General features: G+C 43.3%; 1 protein-coding gene across 1 annotated transcript in view; it reads left to right on the top strand.

Annotated features, from left to right (window-relative positions):
- The first annotated feature begins 100 nt into the window (after nt 1–100).
- ARHGAP31 (Rho GTPase activating protein 31) overlaps nt 101–24,730 on the top strand; it is a 148,491-nt gene continuing 123,861 nt past the window's right edge. The window contains 1 exon segment of the mRNA XM_029577962.1: nt 101–940. Within this exon segment, the coding sequence (XP_029433822.1) occupies nt 847–940 (94 nt within the window). The 5' untranslated portion in view covers nt 101–846.

The following is a 24,730-nucleotide window of genomic DNA, read 5'->3' as shown; positions in this document are numbered from 1 at the left end:
CCTCCGCTGTCCAGCCCCCCCCCTTCGTGGCCCGAGAAGCGGCTGAGCCCTGCGCTGCAGGAGAGATTTCCTCCTAGGCTGTCCCGTTATCTTCGACATGTCAGGACCCCCCTCCCTCATCCCCTCTCCCCTCCCCCCTCCCCAGCCAACTTCCTTCCAGCGTTTCCTAAGCTGCAGCCTGCAGTGATTTGGAAGAAAGGGGAAGAGGAGTCAGAGAGCGAGCGAGAACAGGAAACTCCTTGACCAGGGCTGTGCAGCGCGGGACCGACGGCCTCCCGGAGAAGTCTGCCACAGCCAGACAGAGAGGGAGAGGCTCTCCCTGGGCCCATCTGCAGGGGGTTTTGTTTGGGGGTTTTTTTTCCCGGTTTTTCAATACTTGCGGGGGTAATTTGGTTTGCCCGCTGGGTGAAATAAAACTTCAAAGGCAATTTTTTATTTTTTTTTTTGCTCTTGGCTCGGCGTTTCTGAAGAAGGAACATATCCGAGTGGGCACAGGGATTCTCTGCCACTGTGATGCCAGCTGTCAGCCGTCCGGGCACATCTGTGCTTCCTCTCCAGCTGTGAGCCGCTGCCCCCCCCCCCCCCTTCGCTTCTGCCGTTCATCCTCCCCCCACCTCCCCTTTCTCTTCAAGGTCCTTCGGTCCTTCATCTTCCCTCTCGCGTCCCCTCCCCCTCCCCAGCCCCCGGCTCTCCGCCCTCTCCGCCCTCCCTCCTCCGATCCTCCTGTCCCGGATTAAATGTGCATCTGCCTGGCCGGGAAACGATGTGGCACCGGGCAGCGCTATAAGAGGGCGGGAGAGTCTTGTTTCCGGGAAGGAGAGGGGAGACTCCGCCGGGACTGGACCCATGAAGAACAAAGGAGCGAAGGTGAAACGAAAGGGGTCCGCCAGCGCCTTCGGCTGCGACCTCACGGAGCACTTGGAGACCTCCGGCCACGACGGTAAGTGCCGGGCTTGCCTCATCCCAGCCACACCTTTAAGCCTCCTTCTGCTTTTAAAGTTTTTGCTGCACAAAAAGCGGAACAAAATGATGTTTCGTTCCCAGCCTTAAAGATCTTTTTCTTGCACTCAGCCTGCTGCTGGAAATAAATAATAATACTAAGCCCCCCCCCCCCCAGAAGTCGAACACTTGCACCCCTCTGATTCTGCATGTTTTCCACTGGAGATGAAGTCCTTCATGTCCTGCCTGCTGTAACAATAAATAACCATGTCTCTAGCTGCCAGAGGCTCAGATGTGGTGTCCTAGGCTGGAAAAATGAACCCTTCATGTAAAGTTTAAAAGGAGGAGGCCCTAGTAGTGCATGTGCACCGTTGCCTCTGTAGCCATAGATTAACAGGGCTGGGAAGTCTCATAAAACCTCATCCCATATGCCCTAGTCAGGAGTAATGCTGATGGCCTTTCCTTGCATCTGTTCCATGCCAGATGAAGCCAGAAGCCATCAGAGGATTTGTGGCAGTAAAAAGAGCAAGAGGAGGATCAGAGCCAGAGGGTGGCTCTTAGGCGGCCAGGGTTTTTCCGGACGCAGCCTGGTATTCTTGCTTCCCACTTCTCCCTGGCCTGCAGGGGGGAGAGGACCTGGCAAAAGCCAAGAGGAATTTGTCGTCGTCCCCCCCCCCCCCCTTCAGGTGACTGCCTCAGCCTTGAGATGCTGCTGGTGGTGGTGATGTTGAGTTCCGCAGGAGCTGGGAATGGCAGCGGGAAGACCCCCCCTGGAATCGGGACGGGTGTGTGCTGCAGCAGACCGGGGGTCCCCATCTGCCTCCCCGTCTGCCCCCTCCCCGTTCGGTCTGCTCCTGCCATCCTCTTCTTTATGTGGGATTAGAGGCCACATTCCTGGCATCTCTGACCAGAAGCCAAAGTCAGTTCTGGATTCTCCTGCTATTCCCGTCATGTTCTCTGAACAGCAGGCTCCCCTCCATGCCTTACATTCACGTACACATGTACACATCATTCAACAGCCCATGAGTAAACTCTGTGGCAAGGCATTCAGAAGTCTCTGGCCAAAACAGTACATTTCTTGTCACATTTGTGGCATAAATGCACTGCCGTTAGAAATATATTCTGCATGAAAAGAAAATGTTTCTTTTACTGATTTGATATTAAAAAAAACAAACCAACTATGTAGATATTGACAAATAAAAATTGCACAATCAGATCTCATTAGATCTTTAAATGCTAGCCCTGTTTTGGCAAGGGTAGTAGAAAGCTTGCTTAGTGTACTTTTTAGATGCAAATCCTCAAAAATAGCAAGCTCTCTTCATCAAAGTTCATTCATTCTGTATTAAAAAAAATTCAGTAGTTATCTCAAATGCACGTATGCAACAATATATAATTTTAGAGGCTGTTTACCTTTCATTTAATCAAACTAATGTTCTTGGCGTTGCTCTTTCATATGAAACAAAAAATATTTTCACCTTGTTAAGGAGACTAGGATTTGTCTAAATCAACCTAAAAATGCTGAATTTATTTCTACAGAGAAAACATTTTGCTATTAAAGGATCTGAGTCACGTTGTTTTCAGTTATTCATTATTAGACAATTAAAGGCCCTGAAAAAGAATGCATGTTGACTGGGGAAAAACCTGAGACATGTTAGATAAGGGGGTATGGAGAAAGGTGGAAATTAAGTATTTTGTGTTGACTTGCAAAGCAAAATAAAAGATGTTTCCCCACTCTGATTAGTAAAGTAAATAATAAACCAAGAGAGACTAATATTTTCTCTGTTCTTCTGGGGCTGACAACTAATCATGAGGTGGGCTGGATGCAGAGAATTTAGCAGAGTTATTTTGAGCAAAGGCTGAGGGGCTAGGTCAGGCCTCAGGCCAGAGGAAGGTTAGTCAGGTGGGTCGACAGGGTGGTCAAGAAGAAAGGGGAGAAAAGATTATGGGGTGTTGAATAGTTTTCAGTTGCTCTCTTTGAGTTAAATAAGTTGCTGGGGAAAAATGAGAGTAACTTCCTGTGGGATGAATCTGGTCTCCTCCAGAATTATTCATTGATGTGATGACGTGGTAGTGTTACAGTGGCTGTGTCAGGTGGTGAATGCCTCCTTGAAGCAGAGGCAGCTTCCTGCACGTCTGAAAGAATCAATAATAATGCCAGTTTTGGAAAAGATCCATATATACTGCTCAGTGTCCAGTAACTATCAGCCCATTTCAAACAGCCCTTACTTGGCAAAACTTATTGAGAAGGCAGTGACATCTCAAAGTTAGGAGATTATTTGGAAAACACCAATGAGCTAGATCCTAGTCAGGTCAGACTCAGGGTAGGATCCGGCATGGAATCAGTGTTGGCAGCAGAGCTGGACAATGTCTGTTACTGCTTGGGTAAGAACGATCTGGTTCTGACTGTACTGCTGGACCTGTCCAGTGCATTTGATCTGATAGTATATTGCTGCACCGGTGCAGTCGGCTCGGTGGATCAGTTTTTGTCTCTCAGGTAGGAAGCAGGTGTTACTATGTTTAGGTGGTGAGGATGAATAATCTCTTCAGCCAAAATTCTGCAATGCAGAGTGCCTCAGGGCTCCTTACACTCCCCACTTCTGTATCCACTCGGGAGAATTATTCCATCATTCATTTTTGTCAAAAATCCAGAGCAGATGTTGTGTGTGTTTAATGCACGCTTGTTGGAGGTGGTGGCATGGCTAACATGGAATCGACTGGATGCTATCAGCCATAAAATGGAAGTATTGTGTTTGAGGAAAATGGAGTGACAGACAGACAGAAGAAGGGAGGCCAGTGGTGGAAGGAGTGGTGATCCCTTTCTTTGAGGACAATAGGAATCTGGAAGTCAAACTTGACTGTAGTTTGCTTGCGTCCCAGATTTCACTTGGTACTATGAGGGGGAGGGGGAGTATATGAACTTGAGATTGGTAAGGCAATTAAGACCATTTTCAGAATTTGCAGTGATATAATCAGTGATGCATGCACTGGTTATAAATACAACTGATTACTGTAACACTCTTCATGCCATTGGAAGTTTGTGGGAAAGGTTTCCGAGTTTGCAGAATATTGCAGCCAGAGTAGTAACTGGGAGTACTAGGAAAGCAAGCTCACGCCCCGCTGCTGCATTGGTTACACTGGTTGCTGGTAGTGGCGTGGGCAAAACGTAAGCTTTTGGGACTTGCCATTTTGGGTTTTGAGAGGGAGAAGACTATCATACTTAAAGAATAGATTGAAGTCATATATGCCTGGCAGAGAACTACGTTCAAGCCAAGGGTGTCTTTTGGAAGGTCTCATAGATTGGGCTGTGAGGTTTTAGTTTTAGAGCAAGATCTTCTCTGTGGTGGTACCTGAACTGTGGAACACCCTACCACTGGAAGTAAAGCTGGAATCCAACATCCTGGCCTTTAGGAGAAAGATCAAGGCATTCTTTTTCCCAATCATTTTTTGAGTTTTCAAATTCAATGGAACCTTCTTCCTTTTGACCTCAGATCTTTAGAAGAAAAATTTAAAACGGCATTTAAGGAATATCTGCTTCATCGTGCGTTCAATGATAAATGAGGCTGCATGAATGTTCTTAATCTGCTCATTAAAAGATATATGACGATTTATTAATTGAATATTCAATTTTTGGAATATGCTCTTATGTCTAAAATAGTAAATGTACTATTAATATTTGGTATTTTGCGGCTTGGTTTCTGTGAAGCTGAAATATGTTGTTTGTATTTTATTTTGTTTTTATTATGTATGTACCCTTGTATATCGCCTAGGCCTTGTTAAGTGTTAGGCGATTAATAAATTTTAATAAATGAAATGAAATGAAATGAGTTTAGACTCTTTGTGGTTGATTGGGCTGAGTGGATGGCAAATGCAGATGAACATAAATGGTGTAGAAATATTGTGCTTTGGAATTTGTCAGGTTCTCTGCTATGTACAAGCAGTAGTGAGATGTTAATCTCTTGGCTGGAAAGAGTTTTTAATTGCTTTTAATGCATTTTGTTTGTTTTCTCATTGATTGAATATAACGTGTGGTGCTTAGGTGCACTTTTCTTATCCACCATAGGGTGATGTCCAGGAAGGTAGAAGAAAATTTTTTTTGTATATGTAATGTAAAAAAATAGTGCTTTTCCAAAAAATTATTAAAAAGAAGAGATTCTGTGGCAGAGAACAGATTCTGTGGCAGCAGGTACATTTGGTAGCAAACTATACAGCCGACGAACTGCAGAAAACTGGAGGATTACTTTAGAATTGTGCAATTCCTATCCAGCTGTCTGCTTTGAAAATTCTTCCTTAGATGGATGAACCAATCTTTGTGGGCGATGAGTCAAACGACAGCTCAGGACTTTTAGATTTTAGTGAAGGGGGTGAAGGGTTTAAAAATGGTCCTGATTTCAGTATCAAACACAGTAGTTATTAACTATGAGTCCACATGCAAGTAAAACTAATTAATTCAACTACATTAATGTGAAATCTGCCTTCCAAATCTATGGAGTGAATAAAACCAACTGAATTTATGTTCACTAGAGTTTTTCCATCTCATGTGTGGATGGGTTCTTATACTAGTGCACTCTTGGCCATCAGACTGTATGGGGATGGGGAGTTGGTGTTGAGTCGAGCATGGGAATTTATACGCGTCTACCCAAAGTGGAAGAATTGCAATTGGGCAGACTAGATGGGCCAATGTAGTCTTTTTCTGCTGTCATTTACTATGTTATTATGATGGTTATCAGGGTGGGTCAAACAGGATGTTTATGGGGTTAAATATGGTTTTGCTTTTACCATATCCTGTTTTGGAGGTCAGAATAAATGCTGCTGCTGAGGACTGGCTGTACAGTATTGGGGGAGGGGCACTCACGCGGACTTCAGCCAAAATTTTCAAGTGACAAAATGTCTTGAGGTGCCCAGGCTGTGGGTGCGATTTGTGGAGCATTTTCATCTACAGAAGCACTGTGCTGATCAAACATAGGTCCTCATATACTAAGCATTTTTCCCACATAGCAACAGAGTGGAAAAGCTTTGGTAAATTAGGCCCTTAGTGTCTAAAGTGTGCTGGATATGATAGTAACAATACATATCATAGATATTAAGGGGACCAAAAGAGATATAGTTAATAACCGGGAAGTTTAAATGCACAGGGTCCTGACTGGACAACTTTTGCATTAAAAAAAGAAGTTTTAGGATGATCAGTATGATGAGATTGTTTCTCACTTCCCTACCCCATAATGGAATACAGCATCACTCCCCGACAATCTGACACTGGGTCAGAGAATCAGAGAGAGTTCCTTTCATTTCCAGATGGCCTGACTCTGGGCCATCTTAGGGAAATTATCTGCCATTCCTTAAGACTCTTATACTGATATGGGCAATCGGAAGAAGGTTAGACACTATGAATCATTAATCTTCTTTCAGCCTAACCAGTTTTGTAAGTAAAGTATCAGAGAGATTAATTCTGGTTCACAGACTGGCATGATGTCAATTTGTCAAAGGAATTTGTCTTCACTCCTGCACTGACAGTGTGATAGGTATTAGCCCTCACTATGAGAGGGTGCCTGACAATGTGACAGTATCAGGGGGATTAATCCTCAATCTCAAATTGTCTGATCCTGCAAAATTATATCAGGGGATTAGATCTCACTGCCACACTGTGACAGTGTATCAGAGTCACCCCCAATGACCTTGTGGTAGTGTAATATGGGATTAGCCCTCTGAGACTAATGCTGTGAGGATTAGCCCCTGTTGCATGGACTATCTGAGATGGTACTTCACTCACTGCTCGCTCAAAAGAGTTTATTGCATTGGGTGGCGGGCGCCCACAATTACAACGGTGCTCAATATGAGCGTCTTATAGTTATTTTGCTGAGGTACCGATTCCAATGCTGCAGTGTATTATATCAGGCCCCCACTGCTACAGGCGGCTAAACTGTGCAGACATAAGATATGTGTGTTTCTTTCTGAGCAAAGCAATATACATCTATTTTTCGACACTGCAAGCAGTAAATTCAAGAGAGCCAGGATGATACTAAGGAGGAGGACACATTTATCACAACACAGAGGACCATACTTTGTTGCGTTTCTCATGAGCCCTTGAATGTGAGTTAACTTTACCTCTGGAGCTGGCTTTAAATTACCTGCATTGAAAAATGTGCGTTGGGTGCCCAGCACGTTCCCGCGTCAGGTGGTAATAGTTAATGTCCTCATTTAAATGGAATTTGCATGCATTGGGCACGATCAGGTTTTCATTTGTTAGGGTGCATGTTTTGGACGCGCTAATCTCCTTACTGCATTGGCTGCAAGTCTTGCACGCCCAAAATGCGCACCAGGCACTTTATTGAATTGGCCCAGCAGTTTGCCTCCGTTTGTAGTTTTGGTCACATCTGTTTCCGGCATATTGTCTCATTGGGCTGCAGCACAAATAATGGCAGCCTCTGGCTTGCCTCAGTTCTGCCTCTGAAGTCTAAATGATGCTTCACCTAGTGCCCCTGAGCTGGGGAGTGAGGGGGTCTAGGGAAGGGGAATTAGGAAGTTGGAGAGTTAGGTTACATTTGTTGTTGGTTTTGACTTCTGAAAATCAAGTTGTACCCTCTTTGTACTGTTTCCTCCAGCACCCCTGGAAGAACCATGTGTGGAAGAGCTGCAATTTACCTTTATCACCTGGAATAATAAGAACTAATGTGTGCTTAATGTTTATTGTGACATCATAACCAACCTGAGCCAATGAGGATGGAGCAATTCACGACTCTCTTGCTAACATGTCTGCCCCCCGGGTGTGAGGGAACTGCTTAAAGAATTTAAAAATAACGGCTTAAAGGGTAAAATTTGTAAAAGCTCCAAGGTGACTGCTATTACTTGCTATGGGTATCTCTGAATATTGCTAGGTTCACAGGGTAGTGTTTTTTTTCCCTTGGAAAGCTGCTTGCTGTGGTTAATATAACAAATAACTCATAAAACACAAGTGGTTGAGAGCTGACCTGAGGTTGACGTGTTTCAGAGTCAGGCATCACCTCACTGTTTGTACCAAGGTGCCCTGCTGTCTGAGTTGTAATAGGGTAATCCTGAGTTTCTCTCATTCCTGCTGTGCTTGAGAAATGCTCTTTTGCAGGGCTGCCTAAATATATGTCAGCAGACGTCAAATTAATTTGCATACTAAGTGAGGAGTTTGCCAATAGCAAGACAGCTTTGGTAAAAACTGATAGCATATTCAGGATGCAAACTCAAGGTAATGGTTTGACCAACAGGATTACAAAGAGAAAATGCCTGTATTTTAAATGTAATACCTTGGACTATTTGAATTTAAGGTAGCAGAGTATAAAAGAGATTAAATAAAGCTACCCCAGGGTGTACAGCATGTGGAGACTTACCAGGAGCTTGAAGGGACTTCCACATCACTCTTCACCTAGAGAGAAATAAGAACATAAGAACATAAGAAATTGCCATGCTGGGTCAGACCAAGGGTCCATCAAGCCCAGCATCCTGTTTCCAACAGAGGCCACACTAGGCCACAGGAACCTGGCAATTACCCATGTGGTTACTATAATACAGCTCATACTCTGGATTTGGATTTAATTATTTTCCTTTCCAAGTACATGCTCAAGGTGAGTTACTGGCAAGTACAGTAAGTAGCTCCTTGCCCCAGAGGGCTTATAATCTAAATTGGTACCCAAGGCAATGAAGGGTGATCTGACTTGCCCAATGTCACAAGGAGCAGGATTTGAAACCTGGCTTTCCTGATTTGCAGCCGGCTACTCAACTCAGGCCATTCTTCTACTCAGTCTTCAAATGTTAGAAGTTAAATTGTTGCAGACAGTATACATAAGTGCTCCCAGTTAGTACACACTGATTTAGAGTATGGATTTCCATACTGTAGTGCAGTTCCTCGTGTTATCAGGGTTGGATTTTTCTATTCTATTTACATTTAGGATTCCAGAAATTACTATCAGGGTTTTATAAATCATGCAGAATACAGCTGCTTGTATTCTTATTGGGACATAAGCGTTAAAATCCTTATATTGGACTAGCTTCTGATTACATGGTGGATAAAATTCAAGGTTGCTACTATAGTGCATAAAGCACTAAACAACCAAGTGCCTTTGTGTGTTTGCTCTGCTCTGAAAATATATCGACTGTCACTCACACTTCATTCTAGCAGTCTTTGTTTTTCAGATGTTCCATCTCCTAAGTTAGTTCATATGACTGAAACTCGAGAGAGTGCTGTTTTGGTAGTAGGCCCCAATCATTGGAACATACTTCCAGCTCAGTTGTGCTTCATTTCATGACATAAATCATTTAAGAAGCATTTAAGGCATATTTACAGGCATTTGAGTGCTTATGTGTAAGAAATGTTCTAATAATGCTGATCTGTTGATGGACTGATTTTTGTCTGTGATATTATTTTAAACTGTGTGTGTGTTTTTAGGTAACTCACCACAAACTGTGAAGTAATACAATTTTTAATAATAACATAAGAAATTGACATACTGGGTCAGATCAAGGGTCCATCAAGCCCAGCATCCTGTTTCCAACAGAGGCCAATCCAGGGTACAAGAACCTGGCAAGTACCCAAACACCAAGAAGATCCCATGCTACTGATGCCAGTAATAGCAGTGGCTATTCCCTAAGTCAACTTGATTAATAGCAGTTCATGGACTTCTCCAAGAACTTATCCAAACCTTTTTTAAACCCAGCTACACTAACTGCTCTAACCACATCCTCTGGCAACAAATTTGAGAGCTTAATTGTGTGTTGAGTGAAAAAGAATTTTCTCTGATTAGTTTTAATGTGCTTCTTGCTAACTTCATGGAATGCCCCCTAGTCCTTCTATTATCCAAAAGAGTAAAACACCGATTCATATTTCCCTGTTCTAGGCCTCTCATGATCTTAAAGACCTCTATCATATCCCCCCCCCCACCCCCCCTCAGCCATCTCTTCTCCACGCTGAACAGCCTCATAGGGGAGCTGTTCCATCCCCTTCATCATTTTGGTCGCCCTTCTCTGTACCTTCTCCAGTGCAACTATATCTTCTTTGAGATATGGTGACCAGAATTGTACACAGTACTCAGGTGCAGTCTCACCATGGAGTGATACAGAGGCATTATGACATTTTCCGTTTTATTCACCATTCCCTTCCTAATAATTCCTAACATTCCATTTGCTTTTTTAACTGTCACAGCACACTGAGCTGACAATTTCAATGTATTATCCACTATGACGCCTAGATCTTTTTCCTGGGTGGTAACTCCTAATATGGAACCTAACATCATGTAACTACTGCATGGGTTATTTTTCCCTATATGTATCACATTGCACTTGTCCACATTAAATTTCATCTGCCATTTGGATGCCCAATCTTCCAGTGTCACAAGGTCCTCCTGCAATTTATCACATTCTGCTTGTGATTTAATTACTCTGAATAATTTTGTATTATCTGCAAATTTGATTATCTCACTCATCGTATTCCTTTCCAGATGATTTATAAATATATTGAAAAGCAATGGTCCAAGAACAGATCCCTGTTCTTAATCCTACTCTGTTTCCTGTCTTTTAACCAGTTTGTAATCCACGAAAGGACATCGCCTCCTATCCCATGACTTTTTAGTTTTCTTAGAAGCCTCTCATGAGGGACTTTGTCAAATGCCTTCTGAAAATCCAAATACACTGTATCAACTGGTTCACCTTTATCACATGTTTATTAACCCCTTCAAAAAATGAAGCAGATTTGTGAGACAAGACTTCCCTTGGGTAAATCCATGCTGACTGTGTTCCATTAAACCATGTCTTTCTATATGCTCTGTGATTTTGATCTTTAGAATAGTTTCCACTATTTTTCCCGGCACTGAAGTCAGTGAATGGTCTATAATTTCCCGGATCACCGCTGGAGCCCTTTTTAAATATCGGGGTTACATTGGCCACCCTCCAGTCTTCAGGTACTATGGATGATTTTAATGATAGATTACAAATTTTAACTAGTAGATCTGAAATTTAATTTTTGATTTCCTTCAGAACCCTGGGGTGCATACCATCCGGTCCAGGTGATTTGCTACTCTTTAGTTTGTCAATCTGGCCTACTACATCTTCCCGGTTCACAGTGATTTGGTTCAGTTCATCTGACTCATCACCCTTGAAAACCATCTCCGGAACTGGTATCTCCCCAACATCCTCATTAGTAAACACAGAAGCAAAGAATTAATTGAGTCTTTCAGCAATGGCCTTATCTTCCCTACGAGCCCCTTTAACTCCTTGGTCATTTAATAGTCCAACCAACTCCCTCACAGGTTTCTTGCTTTGGATGTATTTTAAAAATATTTTATTATGAGTTTTTGCCTCTACGGCCAACTTCATTTCAAATTCTTTATTAGCCTGCCTTATCAATGGTTTACGTTTCACTTGACAATGCTTATGCTTTTTCCTATTTTCTTCAGATGGATTCTTCTTCCAATTTTTGAAGGATGTTTTTTAGGCTAAAATAGCCTCTTTCACTTCACCTTTTAATATCCTGGTAATTGTTTTGCCTTCCTCCCACCTTTCTTAATGCACGGAATAAACCTGGACTGCACTTCTAAGGTTGTATATCTAAACAATGTCTACGCCTGTTGTACACTTTGGGGTAGGTTTTCAAAGGGGTACATGTGACGCGTGTAAGATACGCGCATACCCCCCGAAAACCTACCCCAAACCCCCCCTGCGCGCGCCGAGCCTATTTTTGCATAGGCTCGGCGGCGCGCGCGCAAGTCCCAGGACGCGCAAAAAGGGGCGGTTGGGGGCGTGGCCAGGGGCATGGCCAGGGATCAGGGGCGTGTCAGGGGGCGTGTGGGCGGTCCGGGGGCGTGGCCGAGTGCCCCGACACAGCGACCTGTGTCGGGGCCTGCTGCGCCGGCGCACGTAAGTTACTTCTGCCCGGAGGCAGTAGTAACTTCTCCGATAAAGGTAGGGGGGGGGTCTAGATAGGGTCGGGGGAGTGGGTTAGGTAGGGGAAGGGAAGGGAAGGTGCGGGGGAGGTAGAAAAAAAGTTCCCTCCGAGGCCGCTTCGATTTCGGAGCGGCCTTGGAGGGAACGGGCAGTGCGCGCAGGGCTTGGCGCTCGCAAGTTGCACAAATGTGCACCCCCTTGCGCGCGCCAACCCCGGATTTTATAAGATACGCGCGGCTACGTGCGTATCTTATAAAATCCAGCCTACTTTTGTTCGCGTCTGGTGCGCGAACAAAAGTACGCGCGCGCGTATGTTTTTAAAATCTACCTCTTTAATTTTTGCAGCTACACCTTTCAGTTTTTTTCTAATTATTTTCCTCATTTTTTTAAAGCTTGCCTTTTGAAAATTTAGTGTTAGAACTGTAGCTTTATGAATTGTCTCTCTTTCAGTCATTACTTCAAATTTAATCATGTTATGATCACTATTACCAAGTGGCCCCACCACCGATACCTCTCTCATCAAATCCTGCGTTCCACTAAGAATTAAATCTAAAGTAGCTTCCTCTCTCATTGGTTCCTGAACCAATTGTTCCATGAAGTATTTGTTTATTCCATCCAGGATCTTTATGTCTCTAGCATGTTCTGATGTCCCCCACTAATACCGGTATATAAAAGTCTTTAATTAATTAATTAAATAAATAAATAAATAAATAAATAAATAAATGTTACATTTACCCAGTCGATATTGGGGTCATTGAAATCTCCCATGATAATAATAATAATAATAAAGAAGTAATAAGTTAATAAGAACATAAGAAAATGCCATACTAGGTCAGACCAAGGGTCCATCAAGCCCAGCATCCTGTTTCCAACAGTGGCCAATCCAGGCCATAAGAACCTGGCAAGTACCCAAAAACCAAGTCTATTCCATGTTACCATTGCTAATGGCAGTGGCTATTCTCTAAGTGAACTTAATATTAGGTAATGGACTTCTCCTCCAAGAACTTATCCAATCCTTTTTAAAACACCGCTATACTAACTGCACTAACCACATCCTCTGGCAACAAATTCCAGAGTTTAATTGTGCGTTGAGTAAAAAAGAACTTTCTCCGATTAGTTTTAAATGTGCCCCATGCTAACTTCATGGAGTGCCCCCTAGTCTTTCTACTATCCAAAAGAGTAAATAACCGATTCACATCTACCCGTTCTAGACCTCTCATGATTTTAAACACCTCTATCATATCCCCCCTCAGCCGTCTCTTCTCCAAGCTGAAAAGTCATAGGGGAGCTGTTCCATTCCCCTTATCATTTTGGTAGCCCTTCTCTGTACCTTCTCCATCGCAATTATAATAAATCTAGAGTTTAGTCTGTTGAGATATGGTTTGGACATGTCAGGGCTAATGGAAAGCATTTGAACTTTGGAATAAAAATGTGACTTTTAGGATTTCCCCTCAGCCTCTTATTACTCAAAAGCACTTGTTTTCTTCTATAACCCTGTATTTCATTTTTTAGTTGCAGAATAGTCTTATAGAATTGTGTATCTGGATAAATCAAGATGTAAATAAGGAGCCAGAAATTCCCTTACATGTTAAGTTCTAAAGTGTGTGACACAGCCATTATCTCTTCCATATAAGACTGGAGAGGTTTGATCTAAGAAAGCCTGAGGCATGATTGAGTGTTTGAAAGTTAAGAATCAGTGTAAACAAACAGGGAAAGCATCAAGAGACATGGCTTCAGGAATGCTTTCCAACCCAGACTTTTGGGAGGGAGGAATGTGTGTAGAGGGAGTTATGTGTGTGTGGGTGTGTATATGAGGGGTGGGAATGTGAATGTGGGGAGTTGTGTAGTCAATGTGTAGGAAGGGGATTTGAGAGTAGATGGAAGTGTGATGGATATGTGTCTTGGGCGCATGGGTGTGGCATGTGAGATATTTTTGTTGGGGTGTGAGATGTAGGTACATGGTATGTGTTTGTGTGTGTGTTTAGTGGGGATGCTTGTAGGTGTGGGTGTATGTAGGAGACATGTGGTTGTGTGTATGAGGGGTTGTGTGCAGGGATGTGGGTGTAGATTGTGTGTTAGGAGCAGTCATGGGTATGTGCGATTGTGTGTAGGGATTATGAATGTGGATGTGTGGGAGCTATAGGAGTTTGTATATGTATATTTGTTTCTTTGGAAGTGTGAGGGAGGTGGCTTTGAAGGTGCCTTTTGGTGCCATCCTTTACCTGATGCTTCAGTAATTTTTCCCTATCTCTGTCTGCCTATGTTGCTCTGTGCCAAAATGCTGGAAGGATGAGGGGTGGCTATTGGAATTGTGGTCAACATTCTGCAGCCTGTAACTGTTTCCCTCAGAAAGCAATGGGGAGATTTTTGGAGGCTTAAGTTCTCTGAAATACTGACCCAATATTTCTAGTTTTTGAACATGTCTGAGATGAGACTTATAAGGACCTAAACATGTATACCCTAGAGTCAGGGGGATATGATAGAGACATTCAAAAAGCTCAAAGGTATTTGCAAAGGTTGAAAACTTATTCCAGATGAAAGAATGCTCTAGAGCAGTAGAAAACTGTTAGAAAGGTGTTGCGTCCATCAGTCGCAGATGGCTACGACCTCTCTTCCTTACCTCTTTTTCTCCCCTTTCTCTCTGGGCAAGATGGCTACCTCTGGTGCTGAGTGCTGCGAGCCTCGGCGTTCTCCGACGAGCATGGGCGTCCCCAGCTGCCATGCTCACTCCCGTGGTCTCCTAGGGTGCGAGCGCACACAATTCAGATGCTCAAATACATGTCATGGCGGGAACCTCGGGGGCGGCCCCACCACATGACGTCAGTACCTCTGGGTATATCAAGCCTCCGCTTCTGCTACACCAGCGAGTTAGCAAAGTTCGCTTTACTACTCTGCCTGCTCTAAGCTGTGGTTTGGACGCACATTCCAGGGCCTCGATCCTCTGAAGCTCCAGACACCCGCCCCTCAGGGGTCCTTCGCTTCTGTTTCCCTTCGTGGTCCTCGCTAACTAGACAACCGAACCTCGGGGGTCTTTTCTCTTTCTCTCTTTCAGGATATCAGGATTCTGGGTACTCTCTCCTCGAAGGCCCTTCCACTATATTTATTTATTTTATTTAAAAACTTTTCTATACCGTTGCTAAGTTAAATACCGTCGCAATGGTTTACATGTAGGCACATATTTAATGTAGGTAAAAGTGTACTATAGTACATTCTAACAGGTGCCGTCAAAGGTTCGGTTACAATATATCATTAGACATTAGCGAAGTAGTTCATGACCAATTGTACCAAGGTACTTACACCAGTAGTTTTATTACACATAGTATTATAGTTATGTTTTATTGTGGTGTAGAGTTCATAGACTAATCTACTGTATAGTCCTAAGGACTGTATGTCGGTGCCTTTCTGTCTTTTCCTGAAATATTTCTCTCTATTCTCCTGTCTCTTTGTAAAATGCTTGTTTAAAAAGCCATGTTTTTATGTTTTTCTTGAATGCCTTGAGATCACTTTGTAGCCTGATCTCTGGAGGCATTGAGTTCCAGATTATGGGTCCTGCTAGTGATAGGGCTCTTTCTCTCACTTGTGTCAGTCTTGCTGTTTTAACTGATGGAATGGTTAGGAGGGCTTTATTTGCTGAGCGGAGGTTCCTGTGTGGAGTGTGTACCCGTAATGCTGTGTTCAACCAGTCTGATTTCTCATCATAAATTAGTTTGTGAATAATACATAGGGTTTTGTATTTAATTCTGTGTTCAATTGGTAGCCAATGTAACTCTGCTAGGGTTTCAGTTATATGGTCCCTCCTTCTTTTTCCAGTTAGTATTCTAGCTGCTGTGTTCTGAAGTATTTGCAGTGGTCTTAATGTTGTATTAGGTAGTCCTAACATAAGGGCATTGCAGTAATCTGTGCTGGAGAAGATTAGTGCCTTTTGAGTTAGCAGTGGTTTAAGTTTTCTGAGTACTATGAGTTTTGCATAACCTTCCTTTACTTTTAGTGATATGTGTTGTTTCAGATTGATTTCAGGGTCCATCATTATTCCCAGGTTATATCCTGCACCTCGGACCTCCGGTCCCAACTACCATCTACAGGAAGACGCATCTACTCTGTGAGTACCAATACGAACCAGTGCTCCACCCTCACCCACCTACTTTGGCATCTCCCACACTGCGGGCTCCTGTCTAACGTTACCATCTGGGTGAGAACTCTACTGAGCCTGTTGAGTGTATTGGCACCTCTGGAATCTGTGCCTTTTCTTCCTGCCTACCATCATCTACCGCAGTACAATAAAAGACTGTCCTTTCTGTATCTGCTATCTGTGTCAGCCAATCGCATTGGTTCCCCATGGGGCCCCTCCCCATGGGAGGAGTCATCTCCATTGTGACCAGGGGTCCACAATGTCACAAACACAACAAAAGGTGGAATCTTACGCTGTGGTATGGTTGACACAGCTTACAGAACAAACCCTCTAGGACCACAATGACAGTTGGCAAACGTACTCTGGAACGGGACTGGTCATGAGCTTCACCTATACCAACCCTTTCCCTGAGGGTTGAGCCCTTGGGTTCTGGGGCTGGCAGGCAGAGGTCCCACAGGGCACTGAGAATGAGAATCCAGGGCCAAGCTGGGAATAGGCAGACAGAGCTCAAAGAGGATATCTAGAACAGGCCAAGGGTTAGGGCAGGCAGTGGGCAACAAGAACAGATCCAGACAGTGATCAGTGGCATGTGGCAAGCAAAGAGTAGTCAAGGTCCATGCAAAGGTCAGTGGCAGGAGACAAGTGAAGAGTGGTGAAGGTCCAGGCAAAAATCAGTGGCAGGTGGCAAGTGAAGTGCGGTTAAGATCCAGGCAAAGGTTAGTGGCAAGCAGCAAGAGAAGAGTGGTCAAGGTCCAGGCAAAGGTCAGTTCCAAGAAGTCAGTCCAAGGCAAGGGCAGAAGCAAGGCAAAGAGGACTGAATGAAATAAGGCAGACTGGAGAGGCAATGCAAGGCAGGTTGGACAAGTCAAGGCAGGGCAGGCTGGAGAGGTAACGCATGGCAGGCTGGACAAGACAAGGGCAGGGCAAGCTGGAGAGGCAAGGCAAGGCAGGCTGGATGAGATGAGGCAGGGCAGGCTGGAGAGGCAAGGCATGGCAGGCGGGACGAGGTGAAGCAAGGAGACAGGAATGCTGAGGTAACACGTACTGCACCCAAGGCAGGAGGATCCATTGCTGAGGCACTGGCTAGGAGAGAGTGCCAAGTTTAAATACCCATCCAGTGCTGATGTCATCTCTGGGGCCCTCTGTTTCCCGCCACGGCGCCTTTAAGTGTGGCTCCTGTGCGCACATGGGTACCTAAGGGCTGTCAGGGGATGGCAGCATCTGCTGCAAAGAAGTCAGATGTTGCGCTGGAGCAATGCGAACATTGCGTGGCCGCTGGGCTGACCCAGCAACTGGCAAACATAATAGCCTCCCAGTAGAGATAGTGGAGACAAAACAATAATGAAATTCAGTAAAACATGAAATAATCATAAAGGATTCTGGATTGTGAAGGAAAGCCAGAGATCTACTAGAGTCTATGGCACTGACTGCCCAGAAATTAAACTAGGTAGAGTAGATGGACCTAATGGTCCATAATGGCCATTATTTATTTATTTATTTTAAAAGTTTTGTATACCGCACTCTACAATGGGATTTTTTTTAGATGGTTTACATTACCACATGCATAGGAAATAAAACATACAACACCAGATGTGGTACAATAATAAAAATTTTATTCTATATTTCTATGACTGGACATCCTTGCTTAGATGCTTCTTCCTTTGCTGGGGCAGGATTTGTGTTCATGAGATTTGCAGCAAGGTTTAGTGAAACTTTATAATACCAGCCCAAATCTTTCCTCTTTTACTCTGGCTTTTGTTGATCTGTTTCTTATCAAAATCCTATCATTAAGTCTGTGTCTCCATGACCACCTGGATCTCTGGATGCTGTCAGTTTGGATACCTAACTCCACTAATCATCATACAGTGTGCATCAGGAAGCTCATTGTCACTCCAGCCAAGATTATAACATATCATGGAGATGATTTTCACAACATCATACTGTTCTTGTCCACTAATCCTATTCAATATAAAGTTAATTTTCAACAAAGCAAATCATGCTAGTGCTATATTCTGGTGTATAGTATCTCTGTATGTGCCCTGTCAGTATAATAGTGCCTCATCAGCTGCTTTTTCCAAGAGATACACAACCCTGGCTGAACCTATCCACTCCAATATAATAAATATAGGCAAATTGAAATCTAAGCCTTCTGCAATGATCATATTCTTATTGTGTGGAAAGAATTAACTCCACACTATCTGTACCTTAGATGCTGTATATATAAATGATATGACTAGCTCTAGGGAAGAGAAATCTAGATTTTTAATGTCTATTTTTATTCCTTTTAATATAAGATGTTCTTTACTGAAAAATTGTTTGTTGACCCAATTAGCACCTCTTGTCTTTGTGATGAGTTCATGGAAGCTGCCATCATGTTATTCCATTTCCTCCCCTGCTGCTTCTATACTATGCCTGTTCTGCTGAGATCTGAATAAGCACGGTAGAGGGGAAGTGATGAACCAACTACACTGGGAGTTCAGAAGAGCAGAGAGGAATAAGAAGATGATGGCTCCAATAAACTCATTGCGATAGGAATGGTCCCTGATCAAGGTGGGTTGGGATATTGGAAGTGGTTCCTGAGTAGACAGCCTTGATTTGCTTAGATTTCATTTTAATTAATCTGATGCTGGTTTGTGATGCTGGTATAAGATTCTGTTTAGCGTAGGTGCCAGCTCCATAGATACTATAGCACCCCCAAAATTAGATCTGCCTTTCTCATCAACTCTTCACCATCTCCTTTCAACTGCAGCAGGTCTGGAAGGCCGAGAATGTAGATCTGAAATTGGGGATGCTCAAGCACCCACAAAGCTGGCACATATGCTGTTTGAAGATCACTTTCCAGCCAGATCTGTAACCTGTTCCCCATATGTGAAACCTTTTTTCTGCAAATTTGTCTCTGGTAATGCATGCTTGGGTGAGTGTGTCAAACAGGAAAGAGCCTGCGTCTGTAACTTTAACTCTTCCTAAAGCTCCATACTGCACACAGATGTGGGGATAATGCATTCTGCAGGCGTAGAAGGTGAATCTCCAGATCTCTCTTTATGATGAGTTGTGGTTTTCATTTATGAAGGTGGATGTATGAATTTTTCAGTATGAGTAAGCTGTGAGGGCACATCTGGAGGTGTTCAGCATGTGAATAGTAATATGATCAGATTGCAAGGAAGTACTTGTGTTTCTGTGAGCAAGCTGTGAGCTACATGCATGGAATTATAAATAAACTTTGGTTATGTTTGTTTGAGTAACTTAGATTTGTATGTACAGCTATTTTATTCAGCCAGGGATCTGTTCTGGTACATGTATTGTTCAACTTATTCATTAATGATCTAGAAAAGGGAGTGATGAGTAAAGTGATCAAATGGCAGATGACATAAAAATATTCAAAGTATTTAAGACAGTGAGGAAATTAGAGAAAGCTCTTGCAAGACTGGACGACTGGGCATCTAAATGGCAGATGAAATTTAAATGTGAACAAGTGCAAACTGATGCACACAGGGAAACTAATGCTAACTATGTGTACATAATGCTAGGTTCTGTATTAGGAGTAACCACTCAGGAAATGGATCTTGTGGACTGTATGTTGAAATATTCAGCTCAGTGTGTGCAGTGGCAGTCAAAAAAGGAAACAGTATGCTGGCGTTATTTAGAAAGGATTGAAGAATAAAACAAAACGCATCCTAATGTCTTTGTATAGGTCTATGGTACAACCTAACCTTGAGTATTGTGTGCAGTTCCGGTTGCCCATCTCATAAAGATATAGCGGATTTAGAAAAGGAACAGAGAAGGGCAACAGAAATTATAAAGGGGATGGAATGGCTCCCTTAAGAAGAAAGGCTGAACAGTTTAGGGCAGCTTAAACAAGAGATGATTGAGAAGAGATATTGTAGAGGTTTTTAAAAATCATGGAAGGAGTGGAACAGGTAAATAAGGACTAGTTATTTGCTCTTTCAAATAATAGTAGGATGCAGCTGTAAACTAATAGGTAGTAGATTTATAACAAATTGGAGGAAGTATTTGTTTAGTTAGCACACAATAAATTCCTATAGTACCTGCATGTAATCCGCTTTAAAGTGGCTGAACGGCATAATATTAAAAAAAAAAAAACAACAAATCAAAATCAAATTAAAATCAAGTTGTGGAATTTGCTAAAGGAGGATGTGATCACACCAGTTAGCATGGCTGGGTTTAAAAAGATTTTGGACAAATACCTGGAGGAAAAGTCCATAAATGGATAATAACCAGGCAACTCCAGGAAACCCACTACTTATCACTGGGAGTGAACAACGAGTAACTGGATCTCCATTTTGGGATGGCCCACTGTCGGAAACAGGAGGCTGGGCTCAACGGACCTGTAGTCTGATCCAGCATGGCACTTCTTATGTTCTTAATGGTCTGCCTGTATGGAGGTTTATGTATTACTATGGCAGCAACTTGAGTATTATTTCTTTTTCTGAAATGCAATAATCTCTTACCAAACATATATCATAGAAACAAATAATATGATGGCAGATAAGGACCATAAGGCCTATTTAATCTGCCTAATATCAGTAAGCACATTACAAACACATAGCAAAGTACCAAGACTGGTACATTCTGTTGTGAATAAAGTGCATACAGTGTCCATGTAGTTATATCGCCACCTGTAGTACATATGTCAGAACAGAGTAACATGAAATAAAAGGGACACACAGTGCACCATCCCCAGTTCTAATCATTAAGTCCCAGTGGTCCATTTTTTGTATATACTGGCTGTTCCATAACCTTGGCCTGCCCCCCCCCCCCCACCCCTCCCAGTGCCCCACTGGATTATCCTGCTAATATAATTTTTGTACCATTTTGTAGGCCATTCATTTTGGAATTTAACAGTAAGTTACACATTACTTACATTTATTATTTATGGCCAGAGTGTGCAGATAGTGAAAAACAGCATCAGATTGACCATATTAAGTGTATTGCATTTCATGAGCTGTGTGATGCTGGAGCAACCTTTATTACGAAAAAGCGTATTGCCGAAAAATTAGGTCAAGGTGAAAGCTGGGTTCAGAGGGCATGGGGCAAGACTGCTGACGAGTGTTTTACAGAATTGGTGATGATTGATTGCTAAAATTGTTTCAAGAAAGCCAAAAAAATTATTGAAAATTCCAACAACAAGCAGAAAAAAAAGCTGTTACCAAGTGGCACAAATGATTTTGGCTGAGAAGAGGAAAAAAATTGATAGAGGAACAGTTTATCGTTATCGAGTCAGGACTGGTATCCAAACGTTTTATGTTATTTTGAAACCACTGAAAACCGAAACCCATATCCAAGATAGGCTCTGGTTGGCAAATTGGTTATGAAAATGGGATGAAGAGGATTTCCTTCATTTAGCGACTCTTCTGACAAAATTTTAATTTGGTCAATTAAAAAAACAAATTTTCAAAATGACCAAGTTTGGTCATCAACTTTGAATGAAATTGGCAACGAGAAACATTATCACCAAATTGTCAGAAATCCTGCTTGCATTGGTCTTTTTGTCATGTTCACAGCGAAGAAAATGTTGTGGGTAATCAAAGAACATGGGGAATCTTGGGATGGTGCCTATTTTCGGAATATGATTTTAGCTGAATATGTTATCCCATTTTTTAATGATCCAGAAAACATTTTGGTAGTAGGCAGAGCTACTTTTGTCCATGATAAGGTGCCATGCTGCGAGGCAATGCCACGCAACATCTGCTTAAAATGGCATTGAGTTTTGGGGTAACGGCATTTGGCCAGGGAACTCTCCAGACTTGAACGCTGCCGACAATATAGGTGCCATTATTAAGGATGAGGTGGAGAGTTTAATGTTGAAGGAAAGTGGTCAGGGACGTTATTCCACCTAAACTTTACATTGGAATTGGTCTTATTAAATTTGAAAAATGATACAGATTTATTTCAAAATTTGTTGTGTTCATACCCTGCTTGTTTTAAAGCCGTTTTTCAAGCTAATGGTGAGCACACCAACTATAATATTGAATCTAATCAAATGACTGTGTTTGTTAGTCTGTCTATCATATTCCTCTGGGAATAAAAACATACAGGTGCAACAGGCAAGATTTATTTTAATGATACAATTCAGAATTATATTTTTCACAACATAAGAGCAGAGCAGATTAAATTCTGCTACAACTTAAAGGATTTTTGCTAAGTAAAATAAAAGTATTCTGGTATTGATGTTGGTTAAATATTTTTGGAGCTGTTCCATGTAATGCATAACAGACTTTACTGCACAAGGGTTCCCTTTTATCTCATCTTCCCCCCAAACCCATTAGGAACTGTTGTGCCAGGAGGTGGACCCTTGGCCTAGTGTAGGATTGATGGACCTGGTCGGACCCAGAGAGCACCTGCCACCAGTAGGTGGAGCACAAGAGGAGACAGAGGCTATCTGGAGCTTCGCCACTAGCAACCCTAGGTATCCCCCCATTGAGCCCTTGGGCCGCCTGGTCTTAGGTGGACCTCGCAGGATCTCCTTGATAGGAAGTTCAGGGGTGTGCCCACCATGATCAAGGGTGCACGGTTGATACTCAGGCCGGAAGTCCTGGGTGCCTGAGAAGTCCAGAAGAGAGTCTCCGAATGTATGGCAAGGATCAAGGCCAGATTCAAGGAAGTGTGGTCAGCCAGTGCAAGGGTCAGAGCCAGTAATCAGTCCGTGGATAGTCAGGCAAAGCAGGGGTTAGTTACCAGTAGTCAGTCCATGGGTAGTCAGCCAAAGCAGAGGTCAAGTTCCAGGAGACAGTCAGACGTGGTCGAGTTCAGGCAGAGGTCAGTTCCAGGCAGCGTGCAGATGTGGTCAGTAATCAGGCAGAGGTCAGTTCCAGGCAGCGTGCAGGTGTGGTCATAGAACAGGCAGAAGATCAGAGGCAGGCAGCGATCAACGTAGTCAAAGGGAAGCCGAGGTCAGTACCGAGAAGACAGTCCGAAAGGTACTACCTGGAGAGACGAGGAGACAGAAGGACACTGGAACAAAAGGATGCTGGAGCAGGACTGGAACGAGACTGGAACAGGACTGGAACGAGACTGGAACAAAGGATGGAACGAGACTGGAACACAAACTGGAACACAGAGGCAAACTATAAATCACTAGGATCAACCCGATTGCCAAGGCAAGGAAGTCAGGGTCGGAGCTTCCTGTTATAGTACGGTCAATCAGGGTGTGCCACGGAGCTGGGATCCCACCCTGGCCCTTTAAGGTGCCGGGTGGTCCACGCGTGCGCGCCTAGGGGTGGGGCTGACGCCATGGAGGAAGCCGAGCCCCACCTTGAGGCCTGGCTGGAAGACGAAGGCCCGGCGACCGCCTCTGCGGGACGCCGAGGCTTAGCCGTGCTTGCCACTGCTGCAGGAGAGGACAACCCGGGACCCCTGGAGGAGTTGGAGAGGTGAGCAGGCCCGGACGCGGGCTGAGTGCGGACGGGACGCGCAACAGGAACCAAAGAAACCACTGTGAATTTTAATTCTGTCTGTCCCCTTAGTTGCAAAATGGTCCTGTCTGTTACAGGGCCCGATCTGAGAGCTGCCTTTACTCAACTGAAGACCCTTAGAGGTCAGAGGGCAACTAGAAAGGAAAAAAAATTTAAAAGTAAAATTTAGGAGAAAAGTAATTACTTAAAGAGAATCATGTTATGAGGAATGTGCATGAGTTGTGCTGTATGTGGCATGTCAGGAAAGTGGCTAGCTGCCTCGTCCAGTAAAATATTTCAGTTATGTTCAGCTGAACAATTTTCGTGGGGCTTGTCTAGTGCTAGAAAAATGCTTTTGCATTGGAAGTCCAGCATGACATTAGGGCAAAATGGGCAGCTGCTTGCCCCAAGCTTCTTGGCTACTCCTCCTTTCAGTATTGTTAGGAACAGGTGCAGCCATCCTCTGGTTTCTCCCTTCCACCTCAAATCATTCTCATGCTTTTGAGTTTGCGGGCTGTAACATGTAAACAACTTGTTTGCCTTATGGCTGGGCCTCTTCCAGCTATTATTCTATCCATGCACATGTGATTAATAAAGTTCTATTTTTTTTTTAATTTAGGATCAATGAAGTGTATCTACCCCTTCACTGGGGGGGGAGGGGGGGTCACCTTCGCTTTCTGCAAAGTTTGGGATAGCTTCTGATATAAGGCCCAAGGGAAATTCACACAATCCAAAGTAATAGTCCACCCAGATCTTTTATTCCAAAAGGAGAAAACAGAATTTATCAAGAGTCCTCCAAATCAAAATCCCAGTAAAATACAGAATCAAATTAGCACATATTCAGGAAAAATAAAGCATTGCTTTTCTGATAGTTCCAGCCATTCAAAACATAGTTACTCACTTTCGCATGTCTCTTGAGTATAGTCCCAATGAAGAATTTTAATTTCTTATGTCCCCGGTTTGGACTTTTTCCATACCTGAGGTCCCACTGAAGAATGGGAAACTTTTCTTTGTCTCATACTCACTGACAAGAGACTTCCCCAGACAAGAATTGGTACCCTCAGACTAGGGGGGAACTTTCTTCCAGCCGACCTGAGAGAGTTTACAGATCTCTCTAGTGAATCCAAACAAAATGGAATCAGAGTCCTTCTGTCTTTAGGCCCTAGCATCTTACTGCTCCTCAGAACTCCTGCTGACAACTCCAAAACTCCTTTTAACAACTCCTTATGACTCATTGGGTGCCATAATATATACCACCTCTAAAACCATCTGCTTTGAAGGATGGATCCTTTCACTCACTACCTCCTTCACACCCCCTTGGAACCTCTAATTGCTGGAAAGTTCTACATTT

This window comes from Rhinatrema bivittatum, chromosome 15, assembly GCF_901001135.1.
Source record: "Rhinatrema bivittatum chromosome 15, aRhiBiv1.1, whole genome shotgun sequence".
Lineage (NCBI taxonomy): Eukaryota > Metazoa > Chordata > Amphibia > Gymnophiona > Rhinatrematidae > Rhinatrema > Rhinatrema bivittatum.
Note: the sequence above shows the minus strand (reverse complement) of the source record. Positions and strands in the feature narration are given on the sequence as shown.